The following is a 22668-nucleotide window of genomic DNA, read 5'->3' on the forward strand; positions in this document are numbered from 1 at the left end:
GTGCCCTTTCTTGTCAGCGTGTCCAAGCTGATTTATTCTCCTGATGCATGCATAATTTAGCTGCTATGAAGCCGCTATGAAGAAGAGGGCCACCAAAGCACAAGAGGCATATGCGTGTGTGTGTGTGTGTGTGGGTATAAAGTCTCAGCTGGGTGCAGCTGATGTGCCATTATAGCGGCTGTGATGAGACCACAAAGCCCAGGAAACAAACTGCTGCCTATGATATAGACGTGGCTGCAGCGGGGAGCTGGCATTCATATTTACTATCTCACATTGTGAGCAGAGAGTCTAAATCAACAATCGCGGGTGACAATATTGCACTTGACTAGGCAGCATTTGTGTGAAATGTATCAGAATGGCATAAAAATTACTCAAATAACAAATTGAAAGAGGGGAGGAGGAGAGAGCCGACAGTTTGCGGTCTTGCACGTCCGTACGCTTCTGCGCGCCGCTGACAGAGTAGAGATAGAAAACATAAACTACACCTTCTTCAGTGGACATGGAGGAGAAGACAAGCAACAACGCAGTGTTTCTTGTCCTTTATGCGGCGAAACACTTCAGTTTGGACTGTCCTCGCCGCGTTTAGCACTACATCACATTGATTTGTTATGTTGCGCCCAACAGCAAAAAAGCAATACCAAGCCACTAGAATGAGATTAAAGGAGCAACGTGACTTGGTGTGCCATCAAAGAGATCCAGGAGAGCAGCGGGAGGCATTTATTGTTTGACTCTTTTCGGGTACAAAGGCAAACCGTCTCTGGACAGCCAATTAGAGGGATTGCCGAGGAACAGGGAGCAAAGTTCGCTTCAGTTACATTACGTCTGAGTCTGGCTGATCGCGCACCTATTTCTATCTTTCCATCTACTGTAGCTTGGCAGCAAGTAGAAGAGATGGGGCTAACTGTGTGCGGTCATCCAATCCTCCCATCCACAAGCCTCCTGGCCCTGTTGGCACGTTGGGCTGCAAATTGTGCCAGGCCAGGAGTTGCTGCCTGTTTAACTGTGTCTGTGGTGAACTGTGAAGCTTCATCACAAAGACAAACATTTCTTTCTTCAATGCAGTCATAATATCATCAATCAAACTGCTGTTTTTTTTTTTAAGTTTTTTTTTTTTTAATTTTATTTAAGCATGCTTTTCAGCCAGAATGCTCATTTGTTCCGGCTCATTGATCAAAAACATATAATCTGAATACCAGAAGTGTTTCCAAAAGTCAAAAAACAAAAAAAAACAAAACAAATACAACATCTGTAGCTGGACATAGACAAGAGACATGGATTTATTATCCAATACACAGAGTGAGATGTCAACACAGGAGGGTGATCTGCTCGGAAAAAAAAGAAGCCAAAGAAAATGACATGAAAATAAAGATGTGCTACCTCTTGCAAAAGCTGAAAATGAAAGTTTAATACAGTCCTGTAAGAGAGCTGAGACTGTAGGAATGGTTGTTAGTGGAACATTAGCCTTTCAAAATGTTAATGAAGTCCACCACAGCAGGTCTGAGTCTGACCATGTGAGCGACAAAAGCCCAAATCACTCCAGCCGTGGGAGACACTGGCCTCCGCGGCACTCGTGTATTACAGAAATCCTTCACGTCACACCGGCAACATGTCAGCAGGGCGAGCGAGTCCTCTGTCACTGCCGCGCTTGTTCCACTCAGTCATTTTTGTCACACATTGTCAGCCTCCTCTGGCAGAGACAAGAAGTCGGTAAAACCTAAAGAATCCACATTTTTGTCATTCATTTGGAGGAACGAAGTATCTATTTAGACATTTTGGAAATTACAGCATGGTATTTATTTAATTCCTTATATTCATAATCATGAGACAGTGTCACTGACTGCTTCATGCATTTATAAGTGCGGGATGGCAGCCATGGCTACCAGATTGTGCAAATTACTATGAGTAGTTTAAGTTATAATAATAATGTGCAATGCACAGTGTGAATCATAATGTCTAAAATCAACTGTACGGTTTATTATTGGATTTGTACGTGACACCATTGAAAGGGAGGTGCTAATCAGTTTATCTGACAGTAGATATACTGCTGGTATTCTATTAAGAAAAAAAAAAATTCCTCAGCTGGCTTGCCACAACTTTTATTTGCACACTTTATTCATAAATATCTTCTTGTGTAGTGTGCACGTCATCACCTCTTATTCTTTCTCAGGTGACTTTGACTCTGCGTGATAACTTCGATAACTTTCTGCACCAACCCTTCCACCTCCATGGTATGGCATTAAGTTTTCTGCCTGTGGGGGTTCAGCTCCATCCAGTCACTCCACGGCGAACCCAAACAAACACGGTACTGATAGTATGCAAAGCAGATCGCTGCTGTGTAAACACAGAGTAATGCACACCAAACCCTCACTTGAATCCTCATGTTTGCATGTGATTCCACTCATGCTGTTATTCTTAGCTGATCGCCCACAAAATGCATGTAAATCGAATGAGTGATCTATGCGTGTGCAATTTAGCACGCTTCACACGGAGTCTTAGTAAATCAGTCCCATTGTTGAGTTTCCACTGCCTTGACTTTCATCTGACTTTAGTTTGAATTGAAGCATATTTTTAAAAAAAAGAAGAAAAACACAACCTTGAGCACATTGTACGATGAAGAGCACTGAACTCCATGGCATTCCATTCTATGAAGGCCAATTTATTTCTATTGACTGAATTGTTCTTAAACATCAGAAGCACGTCATTGCTTCAATAATAGGGATTCCAGATTGGCTTGTTTGATTTGGGTTTCGGTTCAGACTGTTGTCTGGGAGACAGCTGCCTCAGTGATAATGAAGGAGCAAGTAACTTTCTTTTTTTCTTCTTTTTTTTTCTGGATAAAGTCAATATATTTCTCCTGAGGACAGCTTGGCTGGAGCTCATTTTCTCCTGGCATTATTCACACTTTAAGGGCTTGCTTGTGATAAATTATGTTTGTCTGCAGCACTATTTTATTTTAATTTAATCATAATATCTGTAAGTAATGAATAAAACAAACAGGCAAGTCCAAGAAGGACCACATGTGAGATTATGAGCAGAATTTGTAGATTACCAAACAATCTTCTTCCCACTGTGGTTCCAAACGCTGCACAACTTTTAATGATCAATACTCGGCATGCTTCTTATTGTTCCAGGCAGGCTCAGTGAATTGACTCAGCCATAGTGGTGGTCACTGGAAATATTGAGGGAGCAAATGAAAGAATGCCCTGGGGATATTTTAAGACCAAGTGCTGGAGTACAGCTTCTCTACCTGGCGGATTTTATTCAAAGAACATTTGGCTTCCTGGTGCAATAATGAGGCGATGACATAGAGCACAATTTCCACCGTGGTTTCAACTGTCAGCAGTAAAATGATGAAAGTAAACAACTCTCCGCTTTCCGTCCAGCAGCGGCATGTTGGATCACTTTCATTTTGACCGGATCACATTCAGAATATTGATTGGTGGAGAAAATGATGGAAAGAGACAGCAGGAGGACAGGCGTTCTTCTCAATATGTCATCTGTGTCTTAGCCTGGTACTGGACGCCGTGAGAGCGGCTTAAATTCCTCATGTCCCACGACGCTGTGGCAGATTTAAAAGGTGGCAGCTCCACGCAGAATAACCGCAGAATGGCACTCACGAAACGTCAATGGAAAGCTAAATTTATGTCTTCATTCATGGTTTTCTTCTTCGGGGATCAAGGACAGAACTGAAGAGAAATGAAAGGAGCAGGACAGTGATGTAAATGCTGACGGTGTGCAGCAACAACGCACAAACACTTCTGACCCTTTGATAACCGCTCTCCATACACGTCTGCCTTCTAAATTGTGATCAAGCCTGGAAAGCTTTGGTTTTAGTATATTACATTTAAAGTAGGGATGTGCGAGTACCGATAGCAGGTATCGGTATCGGGCCGATACTGGCCTTATTTCAAGGTATCGGGTACTCGTGAAGGCTACCGATACCAGCCGCCGATACTCACGGCAAGAAAACCCCACGCGTAGTAAGCCCTCCTCACCAGCAGTTGGCGGTAGTGCAACCAAATGGGATGCAAGCTGCCGACAAACATGAAGGAGGAAGAAGCTCCTCTCTGGAGCGCTGACAGGCGCAGGGCTACACTGCAGCGGGCTGACTTCTCCATGAGTGTCATCCAGAGCAGAGACAACAGGATGAATCCAGAACGGCTGCTCGTCTCACCAAAACTCCGCCGGTGTGGAAATTCTTTTATACTAGTGAAAACGAGCCGAGCTTTTCAGAATGCTAACTCTGCAATGCTAAAATTGCTAAAGGAGGTGCGCGATGTTGTTCATTTCCCACTAGTAATTTGTTTAAACACCTCAGGGCGAAGCTTGTGGACGAGAGTCTGAGGCTGTTGTGCTGGAAAAAAGAAAACTCCGGCAGCAACTCGACGGCAAACTCTGCAGAAGACCGAGAAACTGAAGAGCAGAGATCCGAGAGCAGCACAAATAACACGAGCAACTCTTTAAACTCAGGGGTTTTTCTATCTTTGACTTTAGTTCATAAATAAATCATTAAAATTAGTACATTTAAAAACCTTAGTTTATGTAAAGTGTAAAACTCAGAGAAACTGTTTTATCTTGCACTTAATTTCATTTAAATAAGTGCAAACTCAGTGTTGCTTGTTTTATTTTTCAGACTATTATTTTGGACTTAAACGTAGTGGCTGGGCTGCCTTTTTATTGGAAATAAAATTCATTTTCAAAAATAATCTCATTGCATTATTTTACATTTTATGTATATAAAGTATCGGTATGCAAGTATCGGTATCGGTGAGTACTGAAGATGAAGTACTCGTACTTGGTATCGGTCTGAAAAAAAGTGGTATCGCACATCCCTAATTTAAAGTGATTCAACAATACTGCTAAAGATAAAGTTGGAAAAATAAAGACAAGTTCGTCATCTGTTTAAAAAGAAAGTGCTTCTGCATAGCAGCAAAGTATTAAAGCTACACGTATCCGGACACATTCTGATACTGAGGGGTTGTATTCTGCAAGAACAAAGCCTCCTTCATCAAAATGTATTGCATTAATGCGGCCAGGGTGGATACAACTGGGTCCTAACAGAATTTGGGGTATTATCTGCAGCTGGATCCTCTTTATTGGATCTGGGGGAGCTTAAACTCCACCAACCTTAGCCAAACTCATTATGCAAGATGCTTGCACAAGCATGTAAATGAGTCTTTATCCTTAACAGTTAAAAGAGCAGCATGGCCCTTATTGCCCAAAATGCAATCATAATTAAAAAGTTTCAACCAGTTCATATAAATAATTACTACAATATGCTAAAGCAAGTTTTCATACAAGTTTAAATGCTTTTTAAAGGCTGATTTTATGCTACTGCTAATGGCAAAAATCACTGGCTAGCAAATGTGTGTAATGCGCACTTGTAGTTTAGTGGGATAGGAAAGCCGTTTATTTGCATGATAAATGCAGCTCTAGTTTTAATCCTGGGATTCTATCAAGGACAGTAGATCTAAATTTCTTTCTGCATTTGGTTCAATTTAAAAACTTGAAGGGTATGATTGTCTACAGTACTACTTTACTTTAAAATCAGTCCAAATATCTGCAAGCAATGAATACAACAACCATTAACGCTTGGTAAAGGACTGCACGCAAGACTATATTACAAACTTTGCACTGTTCATAACAATGTTCTTTTCACTGTGGTTCATTGCAGTGACTTTTAATGATCAGAACTCTTCAAGCTTCTCTTTGTTCTAATAAATTAAATCACATTGCTTTAATGCAACCTATAAATGCATGAAAGGGCATCACATGCAAATTGTAATGATATTTCCCTGCATTCACATTTTAACTAATGCAATTTAAGATGCAAGATTGTATTATGCATTGCCTCAGTGTATTTGCATTGTATTTGAAAGGGGACATTGTATGAAAAAATAGCTTTTTCATATCTTGTGATGTGAAATCCAAGAAATCCACGTTTTTTCTTAACCATGTTCAGAGAATTCCTCTACTACTAAGTATTAATGAGAAGTTTCAGTCTTTACAATGGTGTTCCACAATATGCTGAGGCTGTAAAGACGTGTTTATATGAAGGCCTCCAGCCTCTGAGAGGAAGATCTGGATTAATTTTATTTATGACGGCAATGTCCCGGCAGCTAAAGATAAAAGCCTGTATGTGCCAACCATCTTCTACTGGGCTGCTTCTCTACATTAGGTCAGGACGATTCAGGACATGAATCAGAACTCTGTCTCTGCGCAGTACCAACTGTTCCGCAGAGCCCAGAGGAGGTGACTCTGAGCATTTCAATGTCCTGTTTCGATCTTAGTCACAAGTAAAGTTACTCCGCGCTGTTAATCCGAAAGTTAATGTTCACTCACAGTATTTAGCATTTCTCTTAGTATTTTCATCTGTCATTATATAATACATTTTATTTCATAAATAACTTGACTTTAGCTTACTTTAGTCTAAGTTGCAGCTATGTGCTTCCACATGCCGGTTGCCATGGAGACGGGGAAACTTTCCTTGCGTCAGTACACCGACAGAAAGCGAAGGCTTCGGCAAGCCATTGCTAATTTGCATTCAAGGAGATGTGCACACAATCAACTCAACCTAAATACGGCCTGTTTTGTGAGAGTGACGATGGAGAAAAATATTTATCCTTTCACGTTTCATGAGGAGATCCACGACTGTAATGGTTGTTGCAAAAAAAAAAAGGCATCACATACGGTCTATAATTGTCTAATATATTGACTTATCTTGTGGGCAGTGCGCCATAAAAAAACCCCCAAATAAACATAAAGAAAAAGAAAAACCAGGCCGTTCAAGATTGATAGCGACAATCAACAGGTGGAATAATAAAGCTGACTTTCTGCTCGAGAAATGCTGCCGTGGCTCTAACACCATTTGCATTGCTATTAAGTTGATATCTGGAACCCATTTTACAGGGTTCTTGTTTTAAATTGACTCTGCTGGAAGCATTAAAAAGTGAGCCAGTGTTTCCAACCTACTTATGGAGCTAACCTAATCCTAATTAGCCAGCTAGAGCTGATAAAAGCTGCCAGAGACAATTCTCATTCCAGCCAGCAAAATCGACAGTCATCAGGTATAATGAGAAGCCTGCTTTTGTATACTTCAGCAGCCAGCCATTGCAAAAATTACCAAGAGCACTGCAGCATTGAGATTCTACTTAACTGATCCTGAAAATTCTAATTTGTTTTCTATCATCAACGCACAACAAATTGTCTGGCTGTTTGTCGTTTGCCTCCCAATTCACGCTACGCCGGGGCACTTTGCCGCATTTGAGGAAGAAAAGGTTGTGAATTGTGTGCAGTGACAGCCGCGGCGAGCTAAAAGGTAAACAGTGAAGAAGGAGGGACGTCGGAGAAAGCCAAAAGCATTTAAAGAAGAGGTATAGAGCAGGGGTGAGGAAGAGAGCGGCTCATAAATCAAGGAGAGGTAAGATTGCTGAATCAGGGTTGATTGTGCCTGGGAGAGACAATAAAGCCTGTAATCATCTGTCTCTGCAGCACAGACCTGGCAATTATCTGTCCATACCTGACCGCCACAACCAAAAGGGCAAGCTGTATCTACTCTCACCCCATCACCTTTAATACGGCTCTCGTTTTAAGGGGAAATCCAAGTGGTGATGCGAACTTAAAAAAAAAAAAAAAGCAGGATTTGGGAAACGCGCGTTGCAGGAAAATTCAGTTATTCCCATTCAGCCACATGTGGGGTCTGTGGGAGAATCAAAGGAAAGACTGGCGATATCAGTTGGGATCTTTCATCTCTCTCTACACACACGAATAATAACTCTCTCTCTCTTTCTCTCTTTGTGATGCACGTGCACTCACACACACACACACACACACACACACACACACACACACACACACGCACACACACACACGCACACGCGTATGAGGCCGCTTGTCAATATATTACCTCTGATAAGAGGAGAGTAGTCACTGATTAAGCTGGTAGAACACTGCCTACGGAGTCTCCATTTGCTTCCAGTGCAGTTCCTTCATCATAACGTCTGCTTTCAAACAGCTGTCTGATATTGGCATTTAGGGAACAAATTTCCCTCCATTTCCCTCCAATACATCTGAGCCTGAAGCATATGGACCATCACTCTCTGACTGAAAGCACTACTCCAACCCCTAAAAGCATTTTTTGCTGGTCCAATAACAGAGCCAAATGAATAGTGTGGCTGTAATTAATCTTTTCTATTGACTGAATAAAACCTCTTGGTAGAACTCAGCTATTTGAATGTTTTTTGTTGTACTGCCTTTCTCTCTCTCTCTCCCTCTCTAATAGGAGAGTTTGGAGAATCGTGAAGTTGCTTCCAGTATTGTGGCTGATCAATGCTTTTATCAAACACAAATTAAAAGGCAAAAAAGGCACTCAGGAGAATAATGCACTGCAGCAGGTGAATTCTGGGTAGAAGCTAATTTGTCATCTGGGGTTGTTTTTAGAATTTGCTGTTTATCTACAGAAAGATGTGGAATTGGTTAGAGAATCTATTAACAAAGTTTAATACAAAGCCATTCGGTGATGCGGGACCGAGTCACCAAGACTAAGCAGAAATTTAATATTTCACTGATTCACAAGCAGGATCATGCTCTAGTATTTTGAAACAGTCCTGATGTTGCATTAAGGAAGGCAGAGACATATGTGAGCGAAATTAACTAGAATGATCTAATAAAATGTAAAAAAATACTTTACCAGCCAGGGCCTTTCTATGTGAAGTTTGCATGTTCTCCCCGTGTGTGTGTAGGTTTTGTGTGGGTAGTCTGATTTCCTCCCACAGCCCAAAAAACATGCTTGTGAAGTTAACTGGTGACCCTAAGTTGCCCCCCAGGTGTGTGGGTGTTTGTCTCTGTGATGGACTGGCGATCTGTCCAGAGTGTGTCTTGCCTTCACCCATAAACTGGGATTGGCACCAGCAACCTGTGACCCTGAACAATGTAACAAAATGTAAGTGTAGGATAAACCTAGTATTCTAGCAAAATCTGTGTGATGATTCCAATAGTTCTAATATTATACATAACATCTTGAGAATCTCATGACCACAAGAAAAGTATGTTCCAACAATGGAAATCTCCTCATTTGCTTTACGTTACTCCAAAATAACCAAAATTACCCATTAAAAATCTTGAAAGCTTATTTTGGTCAAGCTGTTTTCTCAACAGAGCAAACAGAAAAACCTCCTTCTCACTGACTTAATACCATTCATAAAGGCAAATGAGCAGAAGTGGGAAACAGACAACGAACAAACGGATAAATGTAGATTCATGATGATAAATAAGGATCATTAATTGCTTAGATTACAAATTAATTCTAAGGTTTTGTAGCAAACATAGGAAAATAGCTTGAATTGGCTTTAAAATATGCAAACAACAATGTAAATAACCATGAGTAATGATAATATATTGAAATACAGTCCAAAAGCTAATGAGCCATTGTTCCGTTATGTTCGGCATCGAGGACTCCCTTGTTCCAGAGTTCCATACTGTCTGCTGTCACCAACTTTCTAATGAATTTAAATGGAAAACATGGGGCAGCGCTAATGAAGGAGGTTTGATGAGGGGCTCTCAAATGGGGAATTTGAGGATTGTAAAACAGGCAAAAGAGAATAACTTCAATGAAATAGGTTGTCTTTAAGTTTCCCTTTTGCTTCAGAGCCAGAGGGTTGAAGGAGAAAGAAAAAGAAAAAGAAGCATACACCCTTGAAGACGTTTTTTCCCATGTCACTCCTCCCGGTTTAGCCAGCAGTCAGTGTCCATATTGCCAGGGGAGCTGCGCTACCTGATAAGCGGAGGTAGGAGCTCTCTGACACATCTGTCTGCTTGATGAGCCAAGTGTCAAAGCCCCCCAAAGTGCTGGATGGAGTGCATCAATAAACGACTTTAATCCCCTCCTGGGGCCAATGTCCTCCCACTAATAAGGGATCGCCTTACACCACTGGCGGGAAGGAGAGGGGTAAAAGTGGCTTGGCATGCGCCTCGGCACAGGGATGCGCCGTACACTGGGAATTGTCTGTACACAGGTAACGGGCTGTAAATCACACGCGCCTGCTGTTGCCTTAATTGCTGGACTGAATTGGTGTTTTATTCCCTATTTCCTCTCAACTCCCCTCCCTCTTTTGCCCCGTGCCACCCTTCTCTCTCTCTCTAAAGCGTGTGTCGTTTATCATTACTCTCTCCTCCACTCCAGCATCTCCTTTCTTTCCTTTTTTCCCAGGTATTTCAGGCTGTCTGTCCCTCCTCCGCTACGTATCAAACTCTGCCCCAGACAGTCTCAGTTGCCAGACAGAAGTGGAAAAGCAGTGGGATGGGGGGGGGGCCGAGCTGTATTGGTTGTGCTGAAGGACGTGTGGGTTGCTCGCATCCGCAGGGAAGATCCAATGAGTGTCCTCGTCAGAGTGACCCTAATTAACCACATATTATCTGCAGGCTGTGTGGAGGATTAAGGCCCTCGGCTCCGGGCCCTACAGGCCCACAGACCCGTGCACAGAAATCCCCGCGCAAAAAAAAAAAAAGCTCCGCCTTAAAGCAAGAAAGCGAGGGAGGCGGGAGCGTGAGGGTGGACCATAAAAACAGAAAGAAAGTGCAAAGCACGCTGCAGGGAAGACAGGTGGCTTGAAGCATATCTACAGGTCAGGACCTTTCTATAATGAGCGAATAAACAAAACAAATACAAACTGCAATGTACAGTGCAACAGTAACACGTATTGCTCATATCTGGCACCCTCACAAGGACATAATTCGGCTTTGTCTGTCACTTCCTGAAAATAACCCTCCCTCCTGCCCAGGTGCAGTCTGAGCAAATTGAAGTTTCTGTAGGAGGAGGAGATCATTATTCTATTGAGAGATAATGAGCTCATTTTCTCGTTTGACATTAGAAATCCCAGAAAATGAACACTTCACCATGTTGACAGGTTGTCATATACGCAGCGTCAACAAGGCAATGCAATCTGGGAACCGCACAAAACCCCTCATTGATGCAGCACAATGAGCAGCCCCCACAGGCAGCCACTGCCTCCGATTTCCGCGGAAAACATTTTAGAAGCAGCTGTGACATACCTCATTTCAGATGAAAGAAGAGCCAATATCAACAACGCGATTAAACAGAAGATTAAGTGACACCAAACAGCCAACTGCTAGAAAAATCCAAAGGTTATAGCTCGCAGAGCACGCCGTTTCCTTAAGTGTAATGCGTTATTACAAGTGTTACGGGCGGCTCGTGAGCATATTTCACGTTTGCATAACATCGCAGGAATGTATGAAATAGTGCAGTGTTAACAGTTCAAGCATTTACAGGGCTTTCATGAGGTATTACAGGATAAATCTGTCCTTCGCTAACCCTGCTGTGCGTTCCCTGCGACGCGGCCCCCGCGCTGTAATTCAGGCTCGTGCCGTCACCCACCTCGGTCCGTGTCGTAGAGGTAGACAAACTTCTGCCACTTGTAGTGCGAGAGCAGGCTGAGGACGGCGCCCCGGAGGGCGGGCCGCATCTGGATGACAAACTGCACCTCGTTATCGGTGGGGTAACTGGGCGTGACGAAGGAGGTGTGCAGGGCGCCGCAGAAGGAGGTCAGGGTGTTCATGGACTTCTTGTCGTAGAATCCGAAGATGGCGTACACCCCGCGGGAGAACTGAGAGCAAACTGGAGGGGGAGAGCAGAGGGCGAGAGGGCACCGGCGTTAAAACACTCGTCAGCAGAACGCGAGTGTGAAGCTTCGCAGACGTGAGCCTCATGGCTTCAGACAGCGATGATGCACTTCAGCTATCCGACAAACCACTAACAGCCAATTAAAAGTTCATGACAGTCTAAATATCCCAAGCACTTTGAAATATATTATTGAGAATAAAATATATATATATATATATATATTTAGCAGTAGCTTGAAGTGATTTTCTGTTTATATTATTCACATACAGCATCTCAATGTTTTATGTATCAAATAAAGCTGCTTTCTTTTATAGGGCACACATTTGTCATTCCTCGAACATCTGAATTCCAGCGATGCCGTCAGGGTTACATCATCCTGGATTTGAGAAGGAAAAAAATATAGATATATAATGTATTATATACATATATTATAAGACTCCAAAGTGAAGGGGAAGTTGGAACTTGTAAGAACTGAGCTTTTACTAGTGTGATAAAACACTTTAATGAAATTCTGTGAAGCCACTGCGGCCGCAGATATTACCACTGTGTAAAATCTCCCAAAACACTCTTCTTAATTTAGGACTGATCTGCTTAGTAACAAGAATAATTGTCAGTCACACCAGAAAATTGCACTAATTTTTTGTGATTTACACTGTGTATTAACCCCTTCCACTGTGCACAAATTCCTGCCTTTTATTTTTCCAGAGATTTCAGTGAAATACTCACCTTCAGTGCCACTAGAATGAATGTAGTCAAGCTCTGTTTATCTGCTGCTTCTACTGCACATTTCTGAAATGGGTTTAATAGCGTGGATACTGTTATAATACTGTTAATACTTAATCCAGTACAGTTTTGTTACAGCAAATATTAAATATTTTTTCTAGCAAGCTGATTAGGGCCATTCAATTTTGTATTCCTTTGATAAATTACTTAGTTACTGATGCAGTGTTGTGGATTTTTGCTGTTTTATCAGGTGGGGTGTAAATTTCATAAAAATTGAGAGGTTACCGTTGCTTCATCTGCACCTGACGAACACAAATGCACTTTAATGCACAAAGAAGACAGCATGCAAACCTCAGAAGGTGGACAGATCTAATGAGAGTTGGCAAACGCAAGCAATATGTGTGAGGGTGTGTGTGTGTGTGTGTGTGTGCATGCTGGCATAAAGTGTCCGAAAAGAGAAGCCTCTCCATTCAGTGAAGATCTCCAGCTCCCACTAGGAGCTCCCACCAGTTATCGCTCTGCTCCCTCATCCACAGTGAGCGACTCACTGCAGCACTCACAGCCGCCGCCGCCGCCTGTCGCTGCCTCCGTTAACTCCCACGGAAGAGCTGAAAAAGACAGCTCTCTCTGCCTCGAGTGAAAAGTGAATACTGAATCACTTTCGGTGACCTTATGCCCACGTGGAAGCCGGCTGCTGCCACGGTGTCAGTTACACCTACATCGCTGTTAATCCACACATGGATGACAAATGAGATTCAATCACAATCTTTACAGAAGTCAGTTTAAAAAAAATGGCAAAAATCGTGTTTTAATAAAGCATCCTTGGCCTTGATGGTCTGCTTCTAAGAAAAATAAGTATTTGATGAGCCACATTAAAAAAGAAAACAACCTGGATCCTGTTCGGTAAAATTGTTAACTCGGATAAGTAAAGGTTGACAGAAAAAGGCAAATTGCCAGTCTACACAATCATTCAAATGTTTTTTTTTTTTTTTTTCCACCACCACTGCAGGAAATGAATATCTCAGCAAAATGAGCAATTTTCTGTCTTTTTCCCGGAATGTGCATCTTACATTACTTGAGAGACCAAAAAAAAAAAAAAAAAAACGGTTTCCATTTGTTTGTGCATTCATCATCCACTCTAGTGGGACAGCGTAAATTGTTAGGCAGAGGTGACTTCCATTCAGTCAGAAGCCATTAATGCGTAAACTAATATTCACAGCTACAGGTGTGTTTTGCTTTCCTACCCTATCATGAATAAATGTTCACTTATTCTGATTGACTCTCAAGTGTTCCCGCTGGGTAATCAAGCATTCCTAACATCCGTAAACACTTTGAATATTCCAGTACAGTGGTTAGATGACAGGGAGGAAGGCTCAATCCAGGCGTGTGTCGTGACGAGCTTCAATACTTGGTTCTGATTGGCGGTTGGGTATCCATTCAAAGCCATTTAGAGGGGTGCCTCAGCTAAAGCGTCGTCACTTGTTTAAATGTTGATCTAAATAAGAGATGTTAGCATTCCTCCAACCGAAAGCAATCCATCAGCGCGATGACAGTCCGCATTTTGTGCCTTCAACATAATCAAGCTAAAGATGCAATCGCACACGTATAACAAGCATGTTTCCCTCTCTCTGCCCGTGAGGATTCCTCTGTCTTTGTGAAGAATGACACGACAACATGTGCAAGCTTTTCTGATGCTCGGTTAACGACATGACGGCGCTCGCGCGTCCGTCTCTTCAGCACAATTGCGGCGTGAGTGAGAGATGGAGTCACTGGTGGGATTCGCCTCATCCCTTTTAATTCCATTCTCTCCCTATCTGTCCCGGTGCAGACACCTCTTCCAAGGTATAAGCATCCATTCCGAGCAACACATACACACAAAGGCTGGCCCGTGCACAGATGGAAACACACGAGCACATGCGTGTACACACACACACACACACACACACACACACACACACACACACACACACACACACACACACACACAGGCGTGCGCGCGCACACAGCTTCTTGATAAGTGAATCAACAGATGGACAGCAGTATTGTGGGTAAGTGCTGCAGGGTGAGTGGTGCAATCTCCCACACTGAATGGGAGCCAGGAGGAGTTGCAGCTCTTGTCGAGGCCCAGTTTCCTCTGCACTCCCTCTTAATTTGGGCCAGTACTGACACAGAACCTATCCTGGGAGAGCAGATCTGGCACTCTCCTTCTCTCCGCTCAGCTGTCCTCTGCTTATTAGGTTGAGCTTTGAGCGAGCCCAAGCTTCAATAAACAGATATGCCCAGACCGTCTCATCTTGCTGCACTCACGCCCCTCATCATCTCTCTGCACCTCCACGCCAGTGTTGCAGCCTTTTGAGCCCCGCCGCCTTATTGTATCTGAAAGTTTTATGTGGTACAGTGCATGTGAAATATGCCTGGAAGAGTGATCCCGGTTCCTTCTATATTCTCCCATGGCGGTGATGTTTATAACAATGTTCCACACAGACGGTGATATGTCCTGTTTCGTTGTGTGTGTGCCATACAGGCCCGACCACAGTTTGTCTAACATTTCATACGATTAATAGAAGCAGCCGTATCGATTCTCGTTGGAGCGCTGTAAGCTGAGCTGCGGAGAGACCTCTTGTTTTCTCACCCCTTAATCACTGCTGGCTCATTTTCATGGCGAGAGGCCAACCAGGAAAACCGCATCTTAAAGCTCGTGGGGTTCAGAGGGTGTTTATGCTCTGTGGCCTGCAGATGACAGTAAATCTCAGCCGCAGAAACCTTAAAGCTGAAGTACAGGAACTGTCGGTGAGTCGTGATTGATTGAAGAAATACGGGATCTCCTTAGTAAAAGTGAAAACAGGTACAACCATTATTTTTCGCAACTGCTGAGAGAAAATTGAAAGAACCAATTTTCTGTGTCAACCCGTGGTAGAGGGGGAAAACAAAGAAGTGTTGGCTCTTATCGTGAACAGCAGGGTTCGCCTGTAAGGAGGACAGAAGTGTTTTTTTTTTTTTTTTTCCAAATGACATATTTTTGTGTAACTTTTTAATTAATGTGCATTTTTGTTTTAAGCTGACCCAATTTGCTACTTCACTAATTTGCTGCGCATGGACTTTTTTTTAACCTTTTATTTTAAAGAAACTTTACTTCATATATTTAAGGGCTAATAACAGGAAGGAGACCAAACTTAAAGCTTCTCTGCAGTGAAAAGCACAGAGTCAGCCGGATTAATTATCATCAAATAAAAAAAGAAAAAACAACGGCAATCTGTGCATAAAGAATTGATTGCACAGTCGTTGCTGCTACTGACACTGTTGCAGCCTGAATATTGGCTTCTGTTACAGTCTGTATATGTAACGAGCCAAAGGCAGCACATTTGGACTCAAATAGCCTGATTTGGGGGGTATGGTGAAGTGGTTAGCTGAAAATTGTCCCAGTTCAAGCCCACGTTGGGGCTTTTCTGCATGGAGTTTGCATGTTCTTATGAGCATTTGAGGCTGCTTGGTGGCTCTGGATTAGCATCAGTCCATGTACCATGTGTTTGTTCACAGTAAACTGATATGGGCTCCTGCGGTCCTGAGGTAAATAATGCGGTATAGATATGGACAGACATGTAGAGAGGCCTGAAATACTCAAGTTTCAGTAGAAACATGCACAACTGTGATATTAGGAGGAAAACCTGAGGAAGATGATATATGAAGCACTGAGAGATGCATTTGACAGATCCATTCAGAACATCACCTTCAATGAGTATGGAGCATGCCTACTTGAATTGAGAGTGGTATAACATGCATAAATGCATGTCTATTACGGGAAATTCAATGATTTGCAACAGTTAAATGGTTTCACATTGTGTTTAACATGTTTGAAGGAGGGAAGATGGAAATTCAGCAGAAATGGCTGCTGCTGTTGTGCTGAGAAGAATTCTCTCACTTGACCCACGCCAGATTTTTTTGTGAGACTGTTTTTATTTTGTTTTTCGTTTTTCAATGTTTTTATTTTTTTCATTTTCTGTCTTGACAGCGTTGAAGTTATGACAGATCATCTAACATGTTGCACTTTATATTCAAATTCGGATCTTTTTTCTTCTATTTTTGCTGTATCTTCAATGTGTCTCTCCATCAACAATTCCAGCTTCTTGGTACCGAATTGAATTCTGTGCTTGTGCACATTCAGCTCTCCATCCTCCATCATTTAAGCACTCCACTTTGCACATGTTGACAATCGCATTAATACAGCTGATTGCCCACAAAATGAATGCAAATCAAAAGTGAAATCTATTTGCATGAGAACATTTTTCACTTATTAATTAGGATTTAAATAAATCAAGAAATCCTTTTAATGGTTGTGTATATATGTGGACTGTTCATTTGACTTGTCATAATCAACATGTGTTTCTTTAACCACTACAATAATGACAAGTATTATCAAACGTGATTGAAATGCAAATATGAGCAGGAGCAGCAGCACATTTTATTTATTTATTTGTTTATTTTTGGTACAAGAAGCATTTATCCAATGTCGTGCATTGATTTTTACTTTTTTTTTCAAATGAAACTAAAGTGAAGTAAAGAAAAGATCCATATACATTAAAAGTATTGCATGACTTCTTTTCTTTCAGAGATGTCTCCCCATGCGGTGCTAAACCTCTCCTCCTTTAACACCCCTCGGCCTCTCTCCTCTGCACTGTCTTCACTGTTCTCTTTGACCTCTTCTTTTGTTGCCTGTTTTTTGCCTTGGCCATCTGCTCGTCCCCCAAAGCACACTACCTCTTCAAGCATGGCAGTATCTCTCTCCACCTGAGTGCCTCTCTTTCCCCTCTCAGATTGTTTCTCCCATAATATCGCTGCGCTCCATCGGTGGACCAGAGATTGCTGCTCCACTTTGGAAAAATACAAAAAAATATATACGTGGCACAGTCCTGGCACGGGGGGCTGCTGTGGAGAAAAGCCTCTTGTCTCTTTGTAATTAAATAGAAGGGAGACAAATGTGGCGCTCAATGAGGAAATGAGGTGGTTGAACCTGTCTGAAGCTCTGAAGAGATAACACATCAGCTGAAATGATTCAGTGATTGTGTGTCACCATGAATTTCATTAATGCTGATTTACTCACAAGTCCTCAGACAACTATCTGCGCGCTGACAGTCATTACAAGGACCTGCACGAAGGCGAAAAAAACATGACTCCATATCATCAGCTCCTTTTCTTTTCCTCCTCCTCCTCCTTTTTATCTCACTCGCCACTTTTTTTTCTTCTCCCTCTTCCTCTGCAGCTAAGCGCGCCTCCTCCCTCTTCTCCCTCCTCCTCTTCCTTCCCTTTTCCTGCTGCAGGGAACCATGCATCCCATCTCCAGTTCACTGGTCAAACACACACAGTGTGCCGCCCTCATTCCCTTCTATAATCAGGACACTCGGCGGTGCTACGGGGATGTTACATTTCTGATGCATCACTTGAGATGGCTGGCCTGGAATGCTACTTCAGAGGGATATGTGGTATCCCGCAGGCACGCTGAGCTAATTCATAAAAAAAAGAAAAAAAGCCTTTTCATGCACTTGGAGTATTTGGACTTCCATGCTCTTTTGCGGCCCAGGAGCCAGAGCCTTGCGCAGCCTTGGGAAGAAGGCCGGGAACAGTAAATGTCAATGATGATTGTATCTCTTTAGCTGTTTTCCTTGCCTCTTTCACAAAACCCACATTCTCCCTTTTCTCTTCCCCGGCTCCGTTGTTTCTCCTCTCAGCCACTTGTCCTCCATTTCCTGCCTGCACCTCAGGTCTTCTTCTCCCTCTGGTCCTCGTAGCTCCTCTCGCTGGCAGCCCCCACCCTCCCCCACCTACACCCGGACCAGCCGGTCCTGCGCCGAAGAAGGGCCGCTGTCGGAGAGCGATAGCTGGTAGGGCCCTGGGGGATTGCATCAGCTCCTGTCATATAAGATGTGAAGTGCTTGAAACTGTTAAGCCCAGATTCAAGAACTATTCAAGAGTGATGGCGCGTGGAAAGGGTAAAAAGAAGCTGTTACTGGTCCTGCTGAATTAACTCCCACCACTTCTTTATACTGGAAACTTCCATGTATGCTGCTGCTTTGAGAGACAGCAGCGTACACATTAGAAAATTAAAAAAAAAAAAAGATTTACTACCTACAATAGATGTAGGTATTGAGTATTCTGAGACTGCGAAGTGGTCATTTTAAATATAAAATGATGTAATCATGAGAAACTGCAGTACAGGTGCAGAGATGGCCAAGAAATATAAATATGCATATGCTGAGAATAAAAGGCGGCAGCACAATAAGCAAGTTCTTAGAAAAAAAAAAAAAAAAAAAAGCTAGGAGCTTCATGCAGGAAATAAATTCATCATATTTGCTCGCCGGGTTCTGTTGCAGGGGAACAGAACGCCTCGTGGCTTGTCGCACTGCGTGAGCAATGCACTGCTTCCCCATGATGGACGTGGTGGGTGTTCGGCCCACGTAGCCTCTCCGCGTGGCTTACTCAGGATGTGTCGGACCACGACACGTAGGCCACCCGTTCACCAGACGCTGGCCAGCAAACGCCACCCCCAGGCCCGGTCTGAGGGGTGTGTCATGGTGACCTTCGTCCAGGCAGGGTGCAGGATCTTCTGTTCATGGTCGAGGTTGGGACATGTTGGTCTGGGCCTGCAGTGAAGAGTTCAGCCCTCCGGGAGAGACGCAGAGTGGAGCCGCTGCTCCTCCACATTGAGAAAAACCAGCCGGGGTGGTTTGAGTAGGATGACCCCTGCTCACCTCCTTAAGGCCCTGGGGACGGATGGATGGATGGACGGATGGATGGATGTGTTTCATTGAAGCCTGGATTTGCCATGTTCTGTGTTTATTCCTTAAATTTTGAGAATATTCTGAGTTAAAAATTTCATCCACTGTAGAGAAATGTAATTGTGCTTTCAGGCGTGTGTGTGTGTGTGTGTTCCTATACATGTACGTGAGTGTTTGAGCAGTACAGTGATGATGGATGATAGAGAGCACGCCGCCTGCCCCTGGGATGCTTTGTCACTAAGGCTGCTTAGCCTAGAGCTCCGCCACAGAGAGAGAGAGAGAGAGCGCAGGTCATCCCGAGGACAGGTTTCTGACTTCCTACACTCACTGTTCCTCCTATCGCCTTACCCATCTACAGTTTTGATACTTTGTTTTTTAAACATGTTTGGTACGCGAACGTCATCTTGTTATTTTAGTCAAACAAAACCGCAATGAAGCTCACATGATTAGCTTTGATAACAGAAAATGAATGAGTTTTATTGTACCTATAAAGTGCATGCAACTGCAAATTGTAAACACCCAACATCTCCTTCTTTGCTAAATATGGTAATAAAAGTCACAATGCACTGTAACTTTAATGAGTCTCCATCAAAGTGGGCCGTGGATGGTAGGATGGAATGAATACACACTTATGATAAGCAAGCATAGCTTTTTTTCAGGGTCAGGATGAATAAAAATTATGCTATATTTGTTTGTTTACTGCAACACAACACAACATGTATGTAAACTTGGTCCATTTCTAATAAGACAAGTAGCATAATATGGTGGCAAAGCCCTGCCAAAGTGTGTTAAGGCAAATAAGATCAATATGCTTGAAAGTAAGGCTAGCCGCGGGCAAAACTCAGTCAGGCGTGTGCATATTTTCTACAGAATAACTCAGCTTGTGTGGGCAAAATTGTGTATTGTATGGAAAAAAACAATCAAATTCACTAGATCACTTAGAATATTTTACTCTTCATTAATTTATTTTATGGCAGTACGTGGTTGGAACCAGTGGTCATAGTATTTTGATTGGTGAAACTCTGTAACACTCCTGAAGCTTCCCAAACAAGAGCAGTGGAAACATTTTCTCTTTTAAGAGAAAACCCATTTTGGGATTGCAATGAAACCAACCTGGCTTCTTTATTTTGGGTCAAGTTATTCAACAAGATTAGTTTCTGAATTTGGAAACATTAGAAATTTATAGAGCTGGTTCTTCTTTAAGGTTGTCTTTGGAATTGTGGTTTTTCTCAAACTCAAAAACACAGAAAAGCAAATAAAAACCATTATAGTGCTGCACTCCGTTTTGCAATGCTCCTCTCATTTTGTGGTGCTATAAATCCAGCGCACCCTTCTTTTACAGCCGTGTGTTTTCTCCCCATAAAGTCCAAACTCACCCACGTTAATTTCATTTCAATTGAATTGTATTTAAGCCTCAAAGAAATCCATAGCTAGAAAAATGAACCTTTAAAGAAACTTCAAATAGTCCACAAGTTAATGAGTAATCTTGTTAGAGTATTGGCTAAAGGGTGTCTTTTCTTTATAGGATTTGGTTCAGTAATTTCCAGTTAATGACAGAATAGCATTTAAACCGGTGAAAGTAGACATTGATATCCCAAAATGCATTTTCTACAAATAAAAAAAGGTGGAAATGCTTTTAGAGCCAATGTTTAGGATGCGTTAAGTGAGGTTTAGCATTTCACTGAGGCAACAGCCAATCAAAAGAGACCAATCACCTGCGAGGACACAACTGAAACCGTTCTTTAATTTACAAAAAAGAAGAAAACTGCATGAGCAGGAGAGCAGTGACCACAGTCTGTGTTCCTTCACATTCTGCAGAGTTTCTCTTCGAAGGCCGTAATACTGCTCAAGTGAGTTTAAAATAAAAACAAGTCAGGCGCCGCTGACTGAGTTACACTTGCAGTTCCTTTATGTATATGATGGAATGTTGATCTCATTCACGCTTGCATACTTTGGTAGGGAGTTGCCACCACAGCATATGGATAAGCCAATACATTTTCACATCTAATGTCAGGCCTAAAATGTCTGCAAATATTTGCCAAATTTTAAAATTTGTTGAAGTAGCGACTTCTAGATTCAACTCGGATGTCACACAGCGCTTAGGTCCACTTTAACGGACAATCTAAAAATAGTAATAAACCTTCGTGAAATGATGACCATAAAATCTCATTTCCAGTTTAAATGGGCGTTGTTTTATCCCATTTTGTCATTTTGACTGCAGTTCAGCATTGTGACGTGAGTAAAGGAGCTGTTTTACTATCTGCATTAAATTGTGAAGGTAGATCAAATTAAGCAGCCATTTAGGTCATGTTGACAACAGCCTGCTGCACTCGTAAGGAGGCGGCTGTGGGTGTGTAGAGCTGAACACTCATTCAGTGGAGCGGATGCCTTCTGTCATGGAGCCAACACAGTTGATGTCCTGGTGTTTATTCCTCTCAGCATCACATCAGTATTGATATCTTGAAGTTGAGATTCGGAGGTTGTTGCATTTATATATAGATATTTTTTTCATTTTGAATGTTTTTGTCATATACAGAAAATGCAATCTTTATGTGTTTACATGCAAACAAAGCTAGGGAAAGAGAGAGCATGGTTTAACATCACCGTATGCCACAGACGCATCGTGTGTGTCCTGTGTTTACCATTTATTGACTTGCAGGGCTCACACTGCTGCTCACAGGTTTAGTATGCTCATCGTAGCTCCTTTTAAGTGGGTTTGTGCTATTTTTTTTTTTTCTTTTTGAAAACGTAGAGGGGGATGTATCTGTTTTCGTAAACACCTGGCTGAGTGTAAAGGTGGCCTGTTAGGGAAGATTTCCTTCTGTCTCTGCAGACGCTGTGGGAAGAGGCCAGTTGTCGATTTGTAACATTAACACTGCTGTTGAGCAAAATAACACATTTCACTGCATGTCACACTGTGTGTAATTGTGCTTGTGACAAATAAAGGTCTTGACTTAGAAGAAATAAAGATTTTTTTTTTCCACTTTCCTACTGAAGAATCCAGGATCTGGTTTATTCACCCTTCTCCCCTCACCCTGAATAATGTCTGAGGTATAATACCTTCGAAAGTGGATGACAACAAATGAAATGAGCCTTTCGTCACATCGCTGCATTATTTAGAGCTGTATAAAACTTAAAACCAGTCTAGTCCAGATAAGATATGGCTGTTTAACTTTGAAGGAAGTGATTTTATCATGGAGGGAGCTCAGAGGTGTCAGGGCTGAGCAGGTCCTTCTGTTGGAGTTTTCATGTTTTCCCTGTGCATGCAGTTCTCCAAGTAGTTTGGCTTTCTCTCACAGTCTAAAGGCATGTATTTGAGGCCTTCTGTTATTTTCTGGACTCCATGTTGAGGACATTAAGGACTGTGTGATTATTTATTTTGCAGTGTGATCCAATTCCTCAGTTAAACGTGATGTTTTCCAATAATTTAGATCTATGAATGATTTTCACTGACAACTCTGATGATATAATATTAGATTTTTGGTATTCTTAAGTATTCCTGAAATAGAAAAATAATAACTCTAAATAAACAAATAA

The 22668-nt window shown here is 42.3% G+C and overlaps 1 protein-coding gene across 4 annotated transcripts in view; it reads right to left on the reverse strand.

Annotated features, from left to right (window-relative positions):
• LOC115399484 (glutamate receptor 3-like) overlaps positions 1-22668 on the reverse strand; it is an 85586-nt gene that overhangs the window by 49115 nt on the left and 13803 nt on the right. For all 4 annotated transcript variants that reach the window (XR_003932651.1, XM_030106902.1, XM_030106894.1 and 1 more), the window contains exon 3: positions 11393-11632. Coding sequence is in view for 3 of the 4 variants with exons in the window: in XM_030106902.1 (XP_029962762.1) it covers positions 11393-11632 (240 nt within the window). In the remaining variant the exon portion in view is untranslated. The remainder of the gene's footprint in view (positions 1-11392; positions 11633-22668) is intronic.

Source organism: Salarias fasciatus, chromosome 2 (genome assembly GCF_902148845.1).
Source record: "Salarias fasciatus chromosome 2, fSalaFa1.1, whole genome shotgun sequence".
NCBI lineage: Eukaryota > Metazoa > Chordata > Actinopteri > Blenniiformes > Blenniidae > Salarias > Salarias fasciatus.